Source organism: Diadema setosum, chromosome 18 (assembly GCF_964275005.1).
Source record: "Diadema setosum chromosome 18, eeDiaSeto1, whole genome shotgun sequence".
Taxonomy (NCBI): Eukaryota; Metazoa; Echinodermata; class Echinoidea; order Diadematoida; family Diadematidae; genus Diadema; species Diadema setosum.
Window position 1 is genome coordinate 14,725,624 of NC_092702.1, and position 16,910 is coordinate 14,742,533.

The 16,910-nt window shown below is 38.5% G+C and overlaps 1 protein-coding gene across 2 annotated transcripts in view; it reads left to right on the top strand.

The window, feature by feature from the left end:
* LOC140242123 (uncharacterized) overlaps positions 1-8,838 on the top strand; it is a 40,148-nt gene extending 31,310 nt beyond the window's left edge. For both annotated transcript variants that reach the window (XM_072321888.1, XM_072321890.1), the window contains exons 2-5: positions 4,854-5,213; positions 5,760-6,229; positions 6,842-7,275; positions 7,786-8,838. In XM_072321888.1, coding sequence (XP_072177989.1) covers positions 4,871-5,213; positions 5,760-6,229; positions 6,842-7,275; positions 7,786-8,248 — 1,710 coding nt within the window. In that variant the 5' untranslated portion in view covers positions 4,854-4,870 and the 3' untranslated portion in view covers positions 8,249-8,838. The remainder of the gene's footprint in view (positions 1-4,853; positions 5,214-5,759; positions 6,230-6,841; positions 7,276-7,785) is intronic.
* The last annotated feature ends 8,072 nt before the right edge of the window (positions 8,839-16,910 follow it).

Below are 16,910 nucleotides of genomic sequence, written 5' to 3' on the forward strand. Positions count from 1 at the left end.
TTTCTGCTATAAAAGTGCACAAAAAAAAAAAAATGTTTCCTGACTGAATAGCTTCAAACTAGTGATCAGTCAGCTATGTTAGGATTTGAAACTGGGGGATACAATGTAATTGCATTTGAACTTTAAACTGCAAATGTCGCTATTACAACTGGTATGCCTCCGCCATGATGCATAGTGCTCCCACTAAGTCTATAGTACGGCTTGGCAATGCGTGATGACAGTTTCACAAAATTGGCAAAAAATTAAATTGACATATTTGCCACAAATGTGGTGATTGTTCACTTTCCTTGAAGTGCATGTACATGTAGGTTTAATTGGATCAATGGGTATATTGTTTAAGAGAGCAGGTATTAGGGGATTTGAGGTTTGTAACTTGAGGTTTGTAACTTGACCTTTTTTCAATTCAATTCAATTCTTTTGTATGTACTGACTAATTTCCAAAGTAGTGGAGAAAAAGTGCAATTTCAGCACTAAATAGTAAAATTTTAGAATTTTAACCTGGCCTTTGACCCTTGAACTTTGACCCCATGATCCTAATATTACCCAGGGAATCACCGACAGGCAATACAGTAGCAGTACAGTAATGTACGAAGTTTCATGATGATACCATGAGTTCCTTCCCAGATATGGAGGAAGAAGTGAAATGTAGCCTTTTCACTTGACCTTTAACCTTTTGACCTTTGACCTTTTGGCCAAAAACTTTCCCAGAGAATTTCTATTTGGTAATAGATGTATACACTGAGTTTCAAGAAATATCCTGCAGGCATTGCATATAGATATGAGGGAATTAGTGAATCTTAAGGAGTTGGCCTTGACATTTTAACCCTTGACTTTTGACCCCATGACCCAATAATTCCCAAGAGAATCATTGTCAGGCAGTACATGCCCATATTCTAAGTTCCATGAGGATACCTTGGACCATTTCCGAGATATGGAAAAAAAAAGTGAAATTGTAGCACTTTCACATGACCTTTGACCTTTGACCTCACATCCCAAAACTTTTTTCTTAAAAAAACTTTCTCGGGTATTTCATGTATAACACTAACTTTCAAGAAAATACCTTCAGGCATAGCATAGATATGGGGGGGGGGGAAGTGAAAGTTTGAGCATTTGAACTTGAGCATGTGCACCCAAAAGTTGATAGGTACAACTTCGTCCACTCATGCATATATATATATATATATATATATTCCAAGTTTTATTAGGATACCTCAAACGGTTTTCTAGTTACGCTGTCCACAAAATTCATTACGGACGGACGGACGGACAGAAGGACGGACAACCCGAACACATAATGCCTCCGGCGACACTTCGTAGCGGAGGCATAAAGACACCTCTTTGAAGTAAAGTACACTAGGTCACCTTTCCATTATGTGGAATAAAAAAAAAGACAACAACAACATCAACAACAAAATCTTCGATGGTATCCTCTAGGAATTGCTTTTTTTTTTTCCATGGGAAGTACGCTGTACATTATACCGATATACGTTTATTGTCAAGAGATGGCAAGAGAGGGTATACCACAGAAGGCACGTTCGTTGTTAAGTATTGTCTGACGTGTTTGACTTTTCACACTGGCAACCTGTTTGTTAGTACAATGTATCAGAATATGTGGGTAGATGTACAGTTTTGTATCTCTCCCATTATGTAAACGAGGTGGCCTTGGGAAACCCCGCTGTTATCTGGCCATGTGCGAATCATGTGCAGTTTTCTTCACGAGAACAATGGTATTTGAACAAACCTGTTTTCTTTTTCTTCTTCTTTTTTATCTCGCACAGTCCTGAATTTGGGGAAGTTACAGACATTAAATGGTCAATTGCAATTGGGAATATGCGTGGGTGTGTGTTTGTGCAACCATTTGTTGTGAAAGAAAATCCCATCCCATCTTAGTCTTCACAAACTCGGACAAGAAGAAGAATTTGGTTGGATGTTATGTGTAATGATGTTTTACGGTGTGAAAGCCCCATAAGCAGTAAGGGGTGACAGCTACATTCGTAAATTAGACCAGGTGGTGATTTTATCGCCTCGTACCTCTCACATCAATTTTGCTTTGTATACAAAGATATACAGTTTTCTGTTTATCAATAACTCAGCAAACTTAAATCCCCACCTCTTTATAAAAAGTCGTTAGTGTTATAACTCTATATAGCCCCTAAAACAGAACTGCGCGATGTACCGATGTACAGATTCTCCCACTTGGGATTCATGTTCAACAAGACACTCTATTCAAATTTGCGTACAAGAGAATGTGACATTTTAGATTTGAGCACACGATATCATCACCTCATCAAATTCGCATATCATTTGATTTGGATTGTAAGCACCGCTCTGGGAAAATGTTAAACTGGAAAACTGCATTACGTCCCAATTTTTGTATAATATTTTATTATATGAATTAATGTTTGTTAAGTTGACTTCACTATGTTTATCAAAGTAAACTAAATCATAGGTTGGATTATCATTTTTTACGTACAAGCATTAATCAATGTCAATTACTCTTAAAACATGAGAACATTCTCAAGATTGACATGCAGAAAGGACTTACGTGGAACGGGTAATCCATTTGGTGTTCTTGGTCTAGTTTTGTTTTTATTTATTTTCCTTAAGGCTAGGAGGGAAAGAGACAGGAAGAAAATAAAAGAGAATAGAAGGAAGGAGTGCTTTACGTTCAGGCCGATTGCCATAAAATAATTTGAATTAATATTAACGCGTTAAGGCCCAATGCATGGTAGCTCTAATTGGTGTAAACCACATGGAATACGAAAGATTCAGTGGTTTTTGGTTACTTTTACAGAAAACAGTATGATCAGACCAATAGAATGACAGAGGTCTTGCCAAAGCAAATTTTTGAGTGTAGGTGTTTTAAACAAAATGATAGTTGTTACAGACTACACAACTGAAGTTATGATGCATCACCTCTTAACGTCCAGTTTTTGAGAAACGAATGTCATGAAAGTAATTGTTAGGATGATGATTAAAAGAAATATGCCCTTCTTCCCTATGCAAGTCATTATTGGTGTTGCTGAATTGCAACATTCAAACATCGGTGCTAGTGATGCAGCTAAGGCAGCAGAAAGGAAGCACAAACTCAAATGTACTAAGATTTACATTAAATTTACATTTGAGTATATGAATATAAGAACAACCCAAGTCCAATTTTTGGCCAAATTCAGTTTGACATGGGAAATTGTAGCTTATGCATGGACTCATCTTGTGTATAAATGATAAATCGTAATTACCCCCGGAAGTGCCTGAAATAAATGAGTTAAATCTTTTATGAATGTAAGAATGAAGGACTTGGGTCATTCTTACATTTATATTATAGCGCCCTCTCTCGTCCTTCTCTCATCTCTACAGCAGAATATCATGTATATAAAATCAAAGAATGACCCAAGTCCATATGAATCAAAGAATGACCCAAGTCCATATGAATCAAAAAATGACCGAAGTCCATATGAACCAAAGAACGACCCAAGTCCATCACACAAAATGGCCTCTCCACAATTAATGTTAATGTTAATTGTCTTAATAATATATGTTCTAATTTGTATATACAATGTTGCCTTCCCATCACAGTTAAATAGAATATTATTGGACAAACAAAAAAGATATGAATTTTTTAGCTCACCTGAGCCAAAGGCTCAAGTGAGCTATTGCGATCGCCCTTCGTCCGGCGTCCGTCGTGCGTCGTCCGTCGTCCGTCGTCCGTCGTGCGTCGTCCGTCGTCCGTCGTGCGTAAACTTTTTACATTTTCATCTTCTTCTTGAAAACCCCAAGACCGATTTTCATCAAACTTGGCAGGTAGCATCCCTAGGGGGTTAGGAACTCAATTTGTTAAAATGGGCACCATGCCCCATCCAGGGGGCCCCCAAGGGGGCCCAAACCACCCAAAATTAAGGAATCTGTAAAAATCTTCTTCTCTAGAACCAGAAGTGATAGAGCTAAGTTAATACTATGAGTTAGTACATTGATGACTATAGTTTCAAGTTTGTTCATGAATGGCAGAATCAGGGGTGCCCCCCTTGGGACCCAGGGGAGGGGGGTGGGGAGGGGTCTTAATGGGGCCTAAATTGTACATTTTCATCTTCTTCTTGAGAACCCCATGACCCATTTTCACCAAACTTGGCAGGTAGCATCCCTGGGGGGTTAGGATCTCATTTTGTTAAAATGGGCACCATGCCCCACCCAGGGGGCCCCAGGGGGCCCAACCCCCCCCCCCCCCCCAAAAAAAAAAATGAAGGAATCTTTAAAAATCTTCTCTAAGATAAGCTAAGATAATACTATGAGTGAGTACATTAATGACTGTAGTTTCAAGTTTGTTCATAGCAGATCCAGGGGTGCCCCTCTTGGGGGCAGGGGGGGGGGGGTGGGAAGGTCCAAATGGGGGCCTGAATTGTACATTTTCATCTTCTTCCTGAAAACCTCATGATGGATTTTCGTCAAACTTGGCAGGTAGCATCCCTAGGGGGTCAGGATCTCAATTTATCAAAGTGGGCACCATGCCCCACCCAGTGGGCCCCATGGGGCCCCAATGCCCCCAAATTAAGGAATCTTTAAAAATTTTGGCCCTTATTGTACATTTTCATGTTCTACTTGAGAATGCCTGGTCAAATTTTAATAAAGCTGTGAATAATTTACATTAGTGACTGCGTGAAAGGTGAACTTGCGATACTCAGGTGAGCGCTAGACCCGCGGGTCTCTTGTTTTTAGTTTACTCGAAATGGTCTTCCGTGGATTTTGGTCGTTCTTATATTCATATACTCATTTCTAACCAAGGGCTATGGATAGGAGAGAGGAATAAAATTTGCGAAGGTCGGATTAATGACTATCTATATACGTTTCTTCTCTTTGAGCTCAAATTGCCAACAAAATGGCTCCCGAAAGGAAGGGAAAACGTGATGTAAGCGAGCACGCACTTGTTGAGCGCTACCAGAATGATGCTCGAAGAGCAGTGGAGAAGTACCAAACTCTCCGTGACCTGGACATCTTTGTTCTGGACAATTCGATCCGGGAGAGCACCGTAGGGCAACTGAGGGGCCACACCCTGGAAAACAAGTGGAAGATTTACAACGAGGTGAAGAAGTGCGGCTTCAAGCACACCATCGTGGCCTCCTTCTCCCACATGACCCGCGTGGATGATGTCTTCATCATGCAGCTGAAGAAAAAGGGGGAGGATCCAGAGGGCCTCTGGGCTTTCTCGGAAATCACAGAAAGTACGTAAAATCTTTAGCTTCCTAAATATCAAACATCACAAAATCGTTTAAATAAAAATTCATCGCAATACAGAAGTGTTAAAGATACAAGCCGATCAATTCTAATTTCTACACGCCTTGAAAAAAAAAAAAGAGATCAAAGGCGAGGAAGCTGTTTCTGAAAGTGGGTTTGGTATCAAAATGACAGAGAACAAAAATGATCCATCACCCTGTATCAATATTGGTGTAAGAATTGGAGAGCCTTAACACGATGCTGATGTATCATTTCACGCCACCAGGAGTAACAACGACCATTTATCAATTTTATGAATACATGCAATCAGCTGTAATGGGTCAATCGATTGATATGACCAAATTTCTCGAAAACTAAGGGGGAGAGGAAGACATTTGTATTTTCAATAAGTTTGCGAAATGATAAATTGGTCAATTTTTGAAAAAGAGACATTGTTTACTACGTAATTGCTTATATGAACTCTCGAAAATTATATAAACACAAGTTACCAATTTGAAAGAGATCTCTCTTTGGTGTCGTGTCTTAACTAACAGGTACCAAGGGCAAGGTACCCGACTTCAAGAATGTACCGGTAGGTATCAGGAAACTAAAAGCAGCTGGCCTCTACAGCGTAATCTTTGAAGTCGATCTTGGTGATACAGTCTACGATTTCACCAAGTTTTCCGTAGATGACATGTGCCAGTTGCTCAGCAAATGGAACGACTGGTGTTTCGACAATCTCAGCCCGAAGGCCAAGGTGATGTTCAGCTTCCGCGACTTACCCGACGTCATGCCCGAAGACAGCGACCGAGTGTTCAAGGTCACCAATTTCCTGGCCAGGCTTCCGCCAAGTCGACGTCCCTTTGGTATGATGTTTGAGGAGCCAAGGGGAAAGTCCGTTCCGGAGGAGTGCGGCATGTGGGCCAAGTACATCCGGATGGTCATGGACGCCAATGACTGGAAAGGTCACTTGCTCGCTCACGTCCACGAGAAGTTTGGCCTCTGTGATATGACAGCGCTACAGGTGAGCTATAATTGTCAAGACATTTCCACTGTGAGGTAGCAAAATAAAGCGTATAGGGAACCGTGGAGGAGTCATAGAGAAAAGACTTCTTCTTTTTACTTAATGGCTATCACCCCACAAAACGTTCGACTAAAGGTTAAGATTAACGAATAGATAACTAATTATGAAGCTCAAGATGGATTAGAAACAACATAACAAAACACAACGACCTTGGACTATTTATTTATCATCACCTTTGATTTATATCATTGTCGTAGTCCATAATCTTAGTACTGTACTATGTTTGCCATTTGGAACAGATGTCTGGAAACGAATTGTCAATGGATAGAAATTACCTTACTTCCTATTCCCCATTTCGTCGCCATGACCTTCGTGTTGGAATGAAGTACGTTGTTACACCACAGTATTCTTACAACTCTATAAACAGGTCAAGTCTAAATTTTTTTATCAAATGATATCGAAAAAACAGCTTACGAATGATGATGAAAATGGCCAAGTGGCCTGAGTACGTATATAGGGTTGAACACAATCTAGCATGGTGAATCATCCTCATGTTTATAGAAGCGGTAAATGGCGATCTCTATCTTATTCCGTGAATTGTTTGCGTTTCAGGTTCTTATGGATGGCGCTGATGGCGTCTGGGCCAGTGTCTGTGCTGAGGGTGCCTCCATGGGTAACGCCCCGTCCTGCGTCACCCTCCTGAACCTCATCCGTCTCGGCAACAAGAAGGTATTGAAAAAATTTAACTGCACCTATCTGCGACAAGCCGCTATTAATGTGACCAAGATCACCACGGGAATGGATCCCCACATCAAACAACCAGTCTTTGGTGCTAGAGCTCTCGACTTCGTCTTCGATCTCAAGCCCGAGGAGTTCGACTTCGCAACCTTCTTCGGGGAGGAAGCTCCCGTTCGCATCACTACCATGGCCAGCAAGGAGATGATCCAACAGCGACTTGTCGATCTCTTTGGAAAGGATCCACAGTTCACCTTGGATCTGGCATACAAGATGAAGGATCTCATCCTTAAAGATCTTCGAAGTGGCAGGTGAGAAAATTATGTAGATTTGAAAAAAAAAAATCCTGCTCTGCTTCTTCTTCTTCTTCTTCTACTTCAGATCAATCCCCCCCCCCTCATTTTTTTTGGTTTTTTTTTTTGTTGAAAACACCTGCAGCTAAACTAGATTCGCGGGCTCGCCAAATGAAAATGTCACAACATTAACATCAGATTAAAGGCGATAAATAATGTTCGGAAATGCATCCCTTTATTTTTACGTTACTGCTGAAAAGGACAACCACCTATTGTTGCTGGCATTGTTATTAAAAACCTAATGTGCTGAACAATCAATTGCAATTGCATTTTTATCGTCATTCTTACCATGTAAACAAGATATAAACGTAGCGCGGAAGGACTGGAATGTATATAGGTCTTATTCCATACATTTGCAAATTTGCATAGCTTTTGAATGAAGTGTAACAAAGCTGACCTTGACTCAGCGGATGTCGTCCTACTTTATTCATATCATGGTTTTTATCATTCTACTTTGCAATGCATCAGGAAGGAGGAATACATGAGCATGGTGGGGCTGGCCTTGCTACTCGATCGAGCCGGCGGGAAGTTGAACGCCCAAATGCGAGATGCTATTGATAACTTCAAGCTGAAGGCACCACATGCCCAATCCTTGATGGCAGAAATTCGCAAGACGTGGGACGAGTGGGACTTGAAGGAAGCGAAGAAGGGGGACAACCTGCTCGAGTTCGACTCCTTCTACAACGGCTTCATGGCGCCCTACTTCTCCTGCTACCGCTGCTGGGACACCAAGAAAGCGCTTTCGGCCATCGATATGGACAACGATGGCGCGGTGGATTGGAACGAGTTCGAGACTTACCTGAAGTGGGCGCTTCATCAATATCCAAACATCAAGGATGCAGACGAGCTCCTGGATGTTGCCTTCCGGAAGGGAATCATCCCAGCGATGCAGGATGAGTACAGAAAGAGCCTTAAGGCTTTGAAGAAGTAAAGTCATGGATGTTCAATAAACAGCAAGCAACGATTTATTTTCTTTCAATTAAGTTACTCTTGCGGTAAATAGAAGCTTACGACAATCACAAACTAAATAGAACATTTCAATCATAAGTCGTGGTTTATTTGGAGTCTCTCTTTCCCCGCTATTGGTTCTTCTTTAATGTTTATATTAGTGTGGATGTACAATCAGCGCGATAGTAGGTGAGGTGAGATGTGTCTGCTTCTAACGACTCATTATGCTTAGACTTATCTGTAAGCTGCTGGTTTTGTGTAAACATTCTTAGCAAAGGAATGAACGTGATACGATGTTATGATGCAGCAAAGCGTGAATTTTTGCTAAAGCAAACAAAGATGTCCGTCTATATACGAAACTATATCTTCTATGATGGAGCCCTGTACACAGCTTTGGATTAGATATTATCTAAACAGGGCTTGGAAAAATGGCACCATAAGGAAAGGTTCGACATTAGCGGTGGCCTAGGGCCAATAGAAATCGATGTCGGGCCACCTTGTACGATTTTGATATCTGTTTTTCATTAGCGCATTTATGACCAAGGTAATTATGAATGTGAAGTGATAATAAAATAATAATTTGATGAAGTTTATCGGAAGGGCATTTATACTTGTGATAGAAAATTAAATGCGAAGAGACAAAAGATACACAGTGGCATAATAATGTAATTGCAATATAGGTCCACACACAAAATAAAGAAACAAAAATGATGGTTTATTTTGTGTCGCTGGTTTATTTCGGCCCGTTACATTTTTTTTTTTTCTTCTCCGGTCCGCCAAAGCAAAACGTTAGCATTTAGCTCTGCATATAAGGATTGTAAATTCATATACAATGCCATTTACAGCGCAGCGTTGAGCATCGCAAACATTATTTTAATGCCTTCGTATTATAATATGTCTGCATGAGGTGCGCGTGCCAAGTACTATTTTCTTGCAAAGGGATATTTCAAATGCTTCGATTTTGCTTATTTACCGTAACCTCGTGTCTTAGATGATTCTATTCAAGTTTGAAGGAGAGTTGAAGGCAAGGTTATCACACGCATGGATTACAACGTAGTAGGCCTAACTTAGGGGAGTTGGGTGTCATTAAAAATCGTGTTTATGCTTTGTGTAATCGTTGCTTTTGTCATGGTCAACGGTTTGTAGAGTCGTCCTTACATAAGAAATATAATCTGTACTACTTTAAGATTTTAAATTATCTAACTTTCTATCCACGAATTGTTCTTGGTTTTTTTTTTTGTTGATAAGTAGGTAGGCTACTGTGTTTAACAAGCAGAAAGCGATTACTTAAAAAAAAAAAGCTGGCGAAAAGTAGGACGTATCCCATGCACATATTCACCTTGGTAATCACTAGCATGATGTGTGGTAAATGGTACTACAAGTAATATGGATTTACGAATATTTACAGTGCTTCATTGCCTGCGAATATGTTTACGTGAGGTTTGTAATTATGCAAATCATATTTTCTTGCACTAGGATGTACACTTAACGCAGCAAGCAAAATACGTACAAAGTTCTAGATCGACGTCTAAAGCCCTATTTAACAAACCTTACCCTGACAACGTCGGGACAACGTCCGAAGAACAAAATTTCTCGACTCGGGCAATACAACCGCAGGAGAGAGCGAGGGGATACGTTTTAACAGAAACACACTAAAAAAAACTTCCTCGGGGAGGTTTCCATAGCAACTTGCCTGTTCATGCGCCAAGGGGGTGTGGTTACAACCCATGCACGTGATTAGTCTTGTTTCCAGGCCATTTGTAAACTATACTCCTTTAACAAAATGCGCCCTCCGCGGCGACGAGCTGCCTTCGCCGAAGTCCTGCAAGACCATCCAGCTGAACCTGCTACAGTCCGACCTCTCCTATCCGGACATGTCACGACCGGCGCTCATCCGGATAAAGGATTTGGCCGAATATGGGAGAATCAATGTTTAATACACGCAGCTGCCTACCCAATGGTATAGCTACATGTACATGTTTCAATTTTGCGTGAACATTTCACGTCCTTGTCAGCGTGGTCTGCGTTCAGAATTGTCTGATAATTTTGCTCAGTGAACGATCATCTGTACCCTGGTGCCTTGGTATAGTAAAAAGTTTTCTGTTCATGCTTTTGTGGTGATTTAGGGGTAGTGACTGTCTAATTACATATTATTTAGATGTAAATTAGATGTGAATGTATGTTGAATATGCTAGGAATAATATGTAATTCATTTGAGTTTGTGTAGGAGTCTTGTTTCAGTCTGAAATCCCCCTTTCCCCCGTAATTATTAGATTGGAAAAAAAAAAATCACGCCGAGATTATACACTCAGCACACACACACAAAAAAAAAACGTAAACACTCTTTCTTGTTCATTTTTCTCATAGATTTTTTGGCTAATATTAATGTTTTATATACCATGTTAAAGGCAATTAAATCGGATATCAACCTAGTAGGTCAACAAAAAGGGAAACTTTACGCATGAGTGAACACATTCGTTTTTCTCTTCCAAGATACAAAAGTAAAAATTGCAAAAATGGACAAGTTGTTATGAAAGCGTATGTGCTCTTTCATATAACAATGAGAACAAAAGACAAATTCAACACAATGAGAAATGCAAATCAATTTAAAAAAAATCAACCTATGATCGCTATAATGTCTCTATTACACTCCAAAGATAAAGAAAGGGTAAAAATAATGGAAGAAAATGAAGAATCTTCTGTCAAATCCATATTCAAAAGACATAAGAGAAGAAGCAATGGTAACAAATATGGTAGAAATTTGAAATATTATTCCAAATAAAGATAATTTGAAATGATATTTGGTTCTTGTATTTGTCTCGTGAATTCTTAGATTCCTTAATAAAGAAATTAATTAAAGAAATTCTGTCCATTTTATCACCTTTGCGGCTATACCCTATGTCACGTAAAGTTTGAGTCGACAGAAAATTTTCATGTTCCCCCTTCAGTTTCCCCACTATGTTTCTGTTTGAGAATATAAGGAGAAACAAGAGAATGAAAACTTATTTCTGCTATTTCATTCATGTCTCTCATTGCGTTTAATTGGTCTTTTCATTTCATTTCATTTTATTTCATTTCCGGCGAAAGTATACAATATGACATTTGCATTTATATAAACAAAGTGAAGTACAATGTGACTTTTGCATATTCAAATGAGATTTAAACGCACGTAATTTGTTTACAATGACACAAATACTTTAGATGAAGAAATGCATGGACAAACTGTAACAGAATTGTAACAAAGAAAAAAAAGTCGGAAATGGAGGGGACTGTTAGAGAGTCTAGCTTGTAGAAAGCAGTCCTCTCGTGAGTAGTAAAGTGTAGTAATAATCAAACGAAACGATAAGACATATTCTTCGGGGAAACAGAACATAAAACAAATACGGACACAAACTTACACACAGACAGAAACAAACCAGCTCTCTAACATACGCATTAAAAGAATAAACAGGAGGACAAAGATCAGAAAAGGGACAGGAAGAGGGGGACAGGGAAAGAAGCAAAGGAGGAAGAGTTCAAGGGTCGATGCCTTGTGGTAAATAACAGTGGTAAATTATATTCATTAGATTGTCTAGTGGGATATGAATGTACAGTTTTATTTTGAATAAACATGGAATCAAACACAAAAGGAAGGACGTGATTTATTAGTTTGCACATAAACTGTCCGAAATTTAAACAATACACATTCTTGATTTCTGAAATATCATTTTGATGAAACAAGTCATCAGTATGACATCTCCACGATTCTCTACAAATAATGCGAAGAGCCTTTATCTGCAATAATAATATTCTTTCTAGATACGAGGAATAAGTGTTACCCCATGCGAGAATGCCATAATTCAAATAGGGTAAGATTAAAGATGAGTATAACATTACCAAAACATTCTTGGGAAAACAAAATTTAACTTTATTGATTACGCCGATATTTCTAGAGATTGTACGGGTAACACAGAATCAATATGCAAATTCCACTTCGGCTTATTATCAAGAAACAAACCTAAATATCTAATTGAGGAAACTTGTTCTACGGCTATATTATCCAGGAAAATGTTCTGGGGTAAATTTCCCAAAGAATTACTAAAAAACATACACTTAGTTTTTTGAAAATTAATTGACAATTTGTTAGCTCTTATCCGGTAAAGTAATTTATTTAACTCGATATTCAAAGCATCAATCAATAACTCAGGATAGGAACTAGAAAAAAACCCACACATTTGAATCATCAGCAAATAATAAAAAGGAAAGGATATTGATGAATTTTCTATAATTATCATTGATATAGAGAACAAATAACAGTGGACCAAGTAAATTTCCTGGCGGTACACCACAGTGATATCGTGCATTACAAATGTATGGTCATTGATATCAACAAATTGTCTGCGATTGGCAAGGTAATTCCTGAACCACTCCAAGGTCTTTTGTTATCATTGCTATCTTGAAGGGCATTTGCAAATTAGTATCAATATGTTCATTTCTGCTATTTTTACTTTGTGCCTTGGACGACAGAAACGAACGTGTTCACTCATGCGTATAGTTTCCCGTAGTATAAACCCACCAGGTTGATAGCCAATTAAATAACCTTTAATACGGTATATGACACAATGATTTTTACCAAAATCGTCTTTGAATATTATGAACTTGACAAAGTGGGGGTTTTTTTTATTGAATGTATATCAGGATAAAGGGAGGCCAGATAGGAGAGGTCGGACTCTACTTCTTATTTGTTGTTCGAGGTCTGCTAGTCTGGAAGCCAGACTAGCATGTGATCGGCGAGTGGCGTGTCATTCTGTTTGGACGATAGCGCATGCGTGTTGAGTATGTTAACGCGCGAGAGTTTTAACAGAAGAGTGGTCGGGGTAATGGTAGGGTGTGTCCGAGTTATTGTTTTAGCTGACTAAGGTAGAAATTTGCAAAAATTACCCCGGCAACGTCCCAGTCAAATTTTGCTGGGATCGTTTTAACAGGCCGTGTAAATAAAAAAAAAAAAAATGCAAAGGCGTTTGCTGCGTCAACTCTGGTTTGAAAAGCTCTGTTAAAACGGAGCTTGAGATACCTGTTTCCCGTTTGTTTGATACATTATATAAGTGTTTTGTCACTGCAGTTACTTTTTTCTCCATCGCAGTCGGAAAGGGGGGTTCCCATGCACCCCAAACATATATTTTTTTAATCTACTTCATCTAGACCAATTTTGTGCGTAGATTTCAAAAATGTAATGTTAACAGGTCAAAGCGTGTCCCATAGTGGTCAAAAATCCGTTTCCATGGTAACACATGGTGAAAATGTCAGTATCTCATAAAAATACATGTAACCTTTGATAAAATTGTTCAATTATCATGGCTTTGGTATCAAATTAAAGAAAATTAAATTATCTATATGATGATACCAATTATGTAGGGGGTTATGCAAATCTTCATATTAATTTTGAGGCTAGAATTCAATTTTTTCACATTTTTTAGCAAAAATGCATTTTTACCATAATACTAATCTATCTCTAAATCATACCAAAACACATTCAAGTTGTTTGAATATTCTTCAAAATTATACCAAATATGTATGTAATAAAATGTGAAAATTTCATAGATATTGCTCAAATAACAAGAAAGTTACGGCCATCCAAAGTTGACATTGACACCTGTCAAGAATTGGTCAAGAATTTCCAGATGGATGATGATGCGCGCCCTCTATTGTGGAGAAATAAGCAAGCTTGCTTGTGATAGGACAAAAGTTTTGGTGAGAAGCTTTATTGTTTGGATCAGACCGGGATCAGTCAAAGAAATCTGCCATAAATCAAACCTCTGACCCTTGTATCTGATTGCATTTTGTGTCATATTATTGTTTTTAAAACCATTTTGCAACATACATTTATATTTGCCTGAAAGCAAAGTACAAAAAAAAAACTTCATCTATTGAAGCTTTTCCACTACAAGTTTATGTTCAGTGAACTTCAGTCTCACATGTTTAAAAATGTGTTAGGATTTAGATATGACATGAAATCAGAACTTGTTGATGTGCTGTGTTGAATTGAGTTGAATTCACTAATATTTAAAGAGAACATCTTTGAATAGATTGTTATTTGTATAGTTACTTTGCTGAGTGTGAAAGTAACAGATTACAAGATTAGTTTGATGGAATGATGCTGTCTGTAACATAATACTAGTTTTGGTGTAAACCTTAGTTCTGTATACTCCACATAATTTTGTATTCATTACAATAGATCTGTAATGTTAGAGTCTAGTTCTATGTAATTAATTGATGGTGAAAACTAAAAGTAAACAGAAGCACCAAAATTTTATCTAAATTTGCAATATTTCACGAGGTATATTTTCATGCCTCTGCACTGAAGGTGGCGGATCGGGGGGGGGGGGGGGGATTGGGGCACATCCAACAGGATTGGCATTTACTGTACATCCTCTCACTAAATAGATATTTTGAAGCAATGCTTCTCCTATCATTTCCACGACATTTATTGATATAAAAGTCGGTATTTGCGTTCATAGTATCCGTGTGATGTACGGGGCTTGAGCGGCGGTGTTTATTTTGGACACTTCCCAGGGGATTGCTTTTGAATGTTGACCCTTTTAACAATATAGATAATGTAAAGCATTTTTACTTTTTGTGATTATATTGCATTTCATACAAACAAAAGGGCAATCGCTGTACAACCGTAACGACAATGTGAAGGCATGGTAAATTGAAACATATTTGTGCTACATGCTGGTGCATGTTTCCTATTTGCCCTGGGGGTTGGATGGTTATGAACAAATCCCACTCGGTTGCCATTGAATGTGCACCCCTTTGACTATGGTGATTGTAAAGCAGTGTCTCTATACCATTTAAAAATCATGAAAAGTAAACTGTCTTTATTTACCACTCGGCAACGACTTTACATGCATGTACAAGTGAGTTTACTGTGGCATATAATGTATGTTTTGCTAATCTGTTTTGGGACCACGACGGTCAGGGCAGGGGTGATCTGGGCACTTCCCAAGGGCTTGACAAAATAGATATTGTAAAGCAACGTCTCCTATATCACCTTAATTGCATTTTACAAAAGCGTATGTGCTACACAGGCGGAAGGGCTTTTCAGAAGCATGTAACCATGGAACATTTTTCGCGGTTGTACAGTGTATAGTGCATGTTTTTCATTGCCTTTAGGATTAGTTTGAGCACCTCCCACAAGGTGGTCTCTGCAAGTGAACCCTTTGGACTGCATAGATATTATGGATCAATGTTGTTATTTTATCTCTACCCCGGCAGTTTTTTATAGAAAAAAAAAAGTGTCTTGATATGGCAGGAATCCAATTCAATAGAATTCAATTCAATTTCTATTTCATTTTTCGACAAGAACAGATAGACATCACTTTCTTTGTAACAGAAAATGAGGTGCGTAAAATTATGTCGAATGAGAAGAATGTACAATGATTATAGCACCATATACATAATCACAAAACTCAAGTGATAGTCCTAAAACTCAAGGAACGACCTTTTTTTTTTGAGACATGCGCTTTTGGAACGACTGTATATACTATAACTGCGTTGATATTTGCGTTACAAAGGTCATGTATAGAGGCAATTAATGTGCACACTTCCCATATAGTAGGCTCCCTTCGAATGATAACCACTTTAACTATGTCAATGTAAGTAAAAATTACAGAGCAATACATCGTCTGTTGACTCCATTGAATTTCATTAAATAAAAGTTTCTGGGCTAGAGGACCAGAAGGACTGTTAAAGGCCTGTATCCATAGAACATATTCATGTATTTGCGCTGGTACATGATTATTGCATGTCTTAGACTGTCTTTGGGTGGGGTAATTTTGGGCACCCTCCACGTGGTTGTCTTCGTATGTGAACCATTTTCACCTTATACCAAGATATTGTAGAACAACAATTGTTCGAAAACTTCCACTGAATTTTAATGGAAATGAAATGAATAGGACGTTATGCACAGAGGTTTTTTTTTTTTTTTTTCGCTTCAAACAGCTGTATTCACGTGTATATATGTTTTGAACCGGGCCGTGAGGGTACAAGGATAAATTCGGGTACCTCCCTGCATGCGAGTCACTTTGACTGTGCACCACTTTTTAAAGATGTACACATTGTAGAAAAATGTCTCCGCTGTCAATGCCAATTGTATTTCATGGAAATAACAAAGTCTTAGCTAGACGGCGAAACGACTTTAGAATAAAATCTTGTACGCTTAGAACAACGGAAATCGTGTTGGTTGATGCATGTTTTGTAAATTAATGGTCGTGGGATAATATGCTCGATTGGGGTAACTTTGGGCACTACCCACAGGGTTTCCTTTGACTGTGCCATCTTCAATATCTCAAAACCCTCAAGGATGCAAGAGCTTAATCATCAAGATTCGAACAAACCACCCTCCAAATAGAGTTCATTCATTACAAAATTACCGTAGACAAATTATAGATGTTGACACCTTTTTAATTTCGTACTTTGATTCTACGTAATATTAATGGATAAGCTATCATTATCTGTCTGATTACAAACTCTAATCTTATAATAATAATTCATGCTAGTTTACTAATGCTGTAAAGTTTGTTTTTGGTTAAGAGAAACTGAAATATCATATTTGAACACTCTTGATATGCTCATATCGGGCACTTTGATGCATCAGAATATTC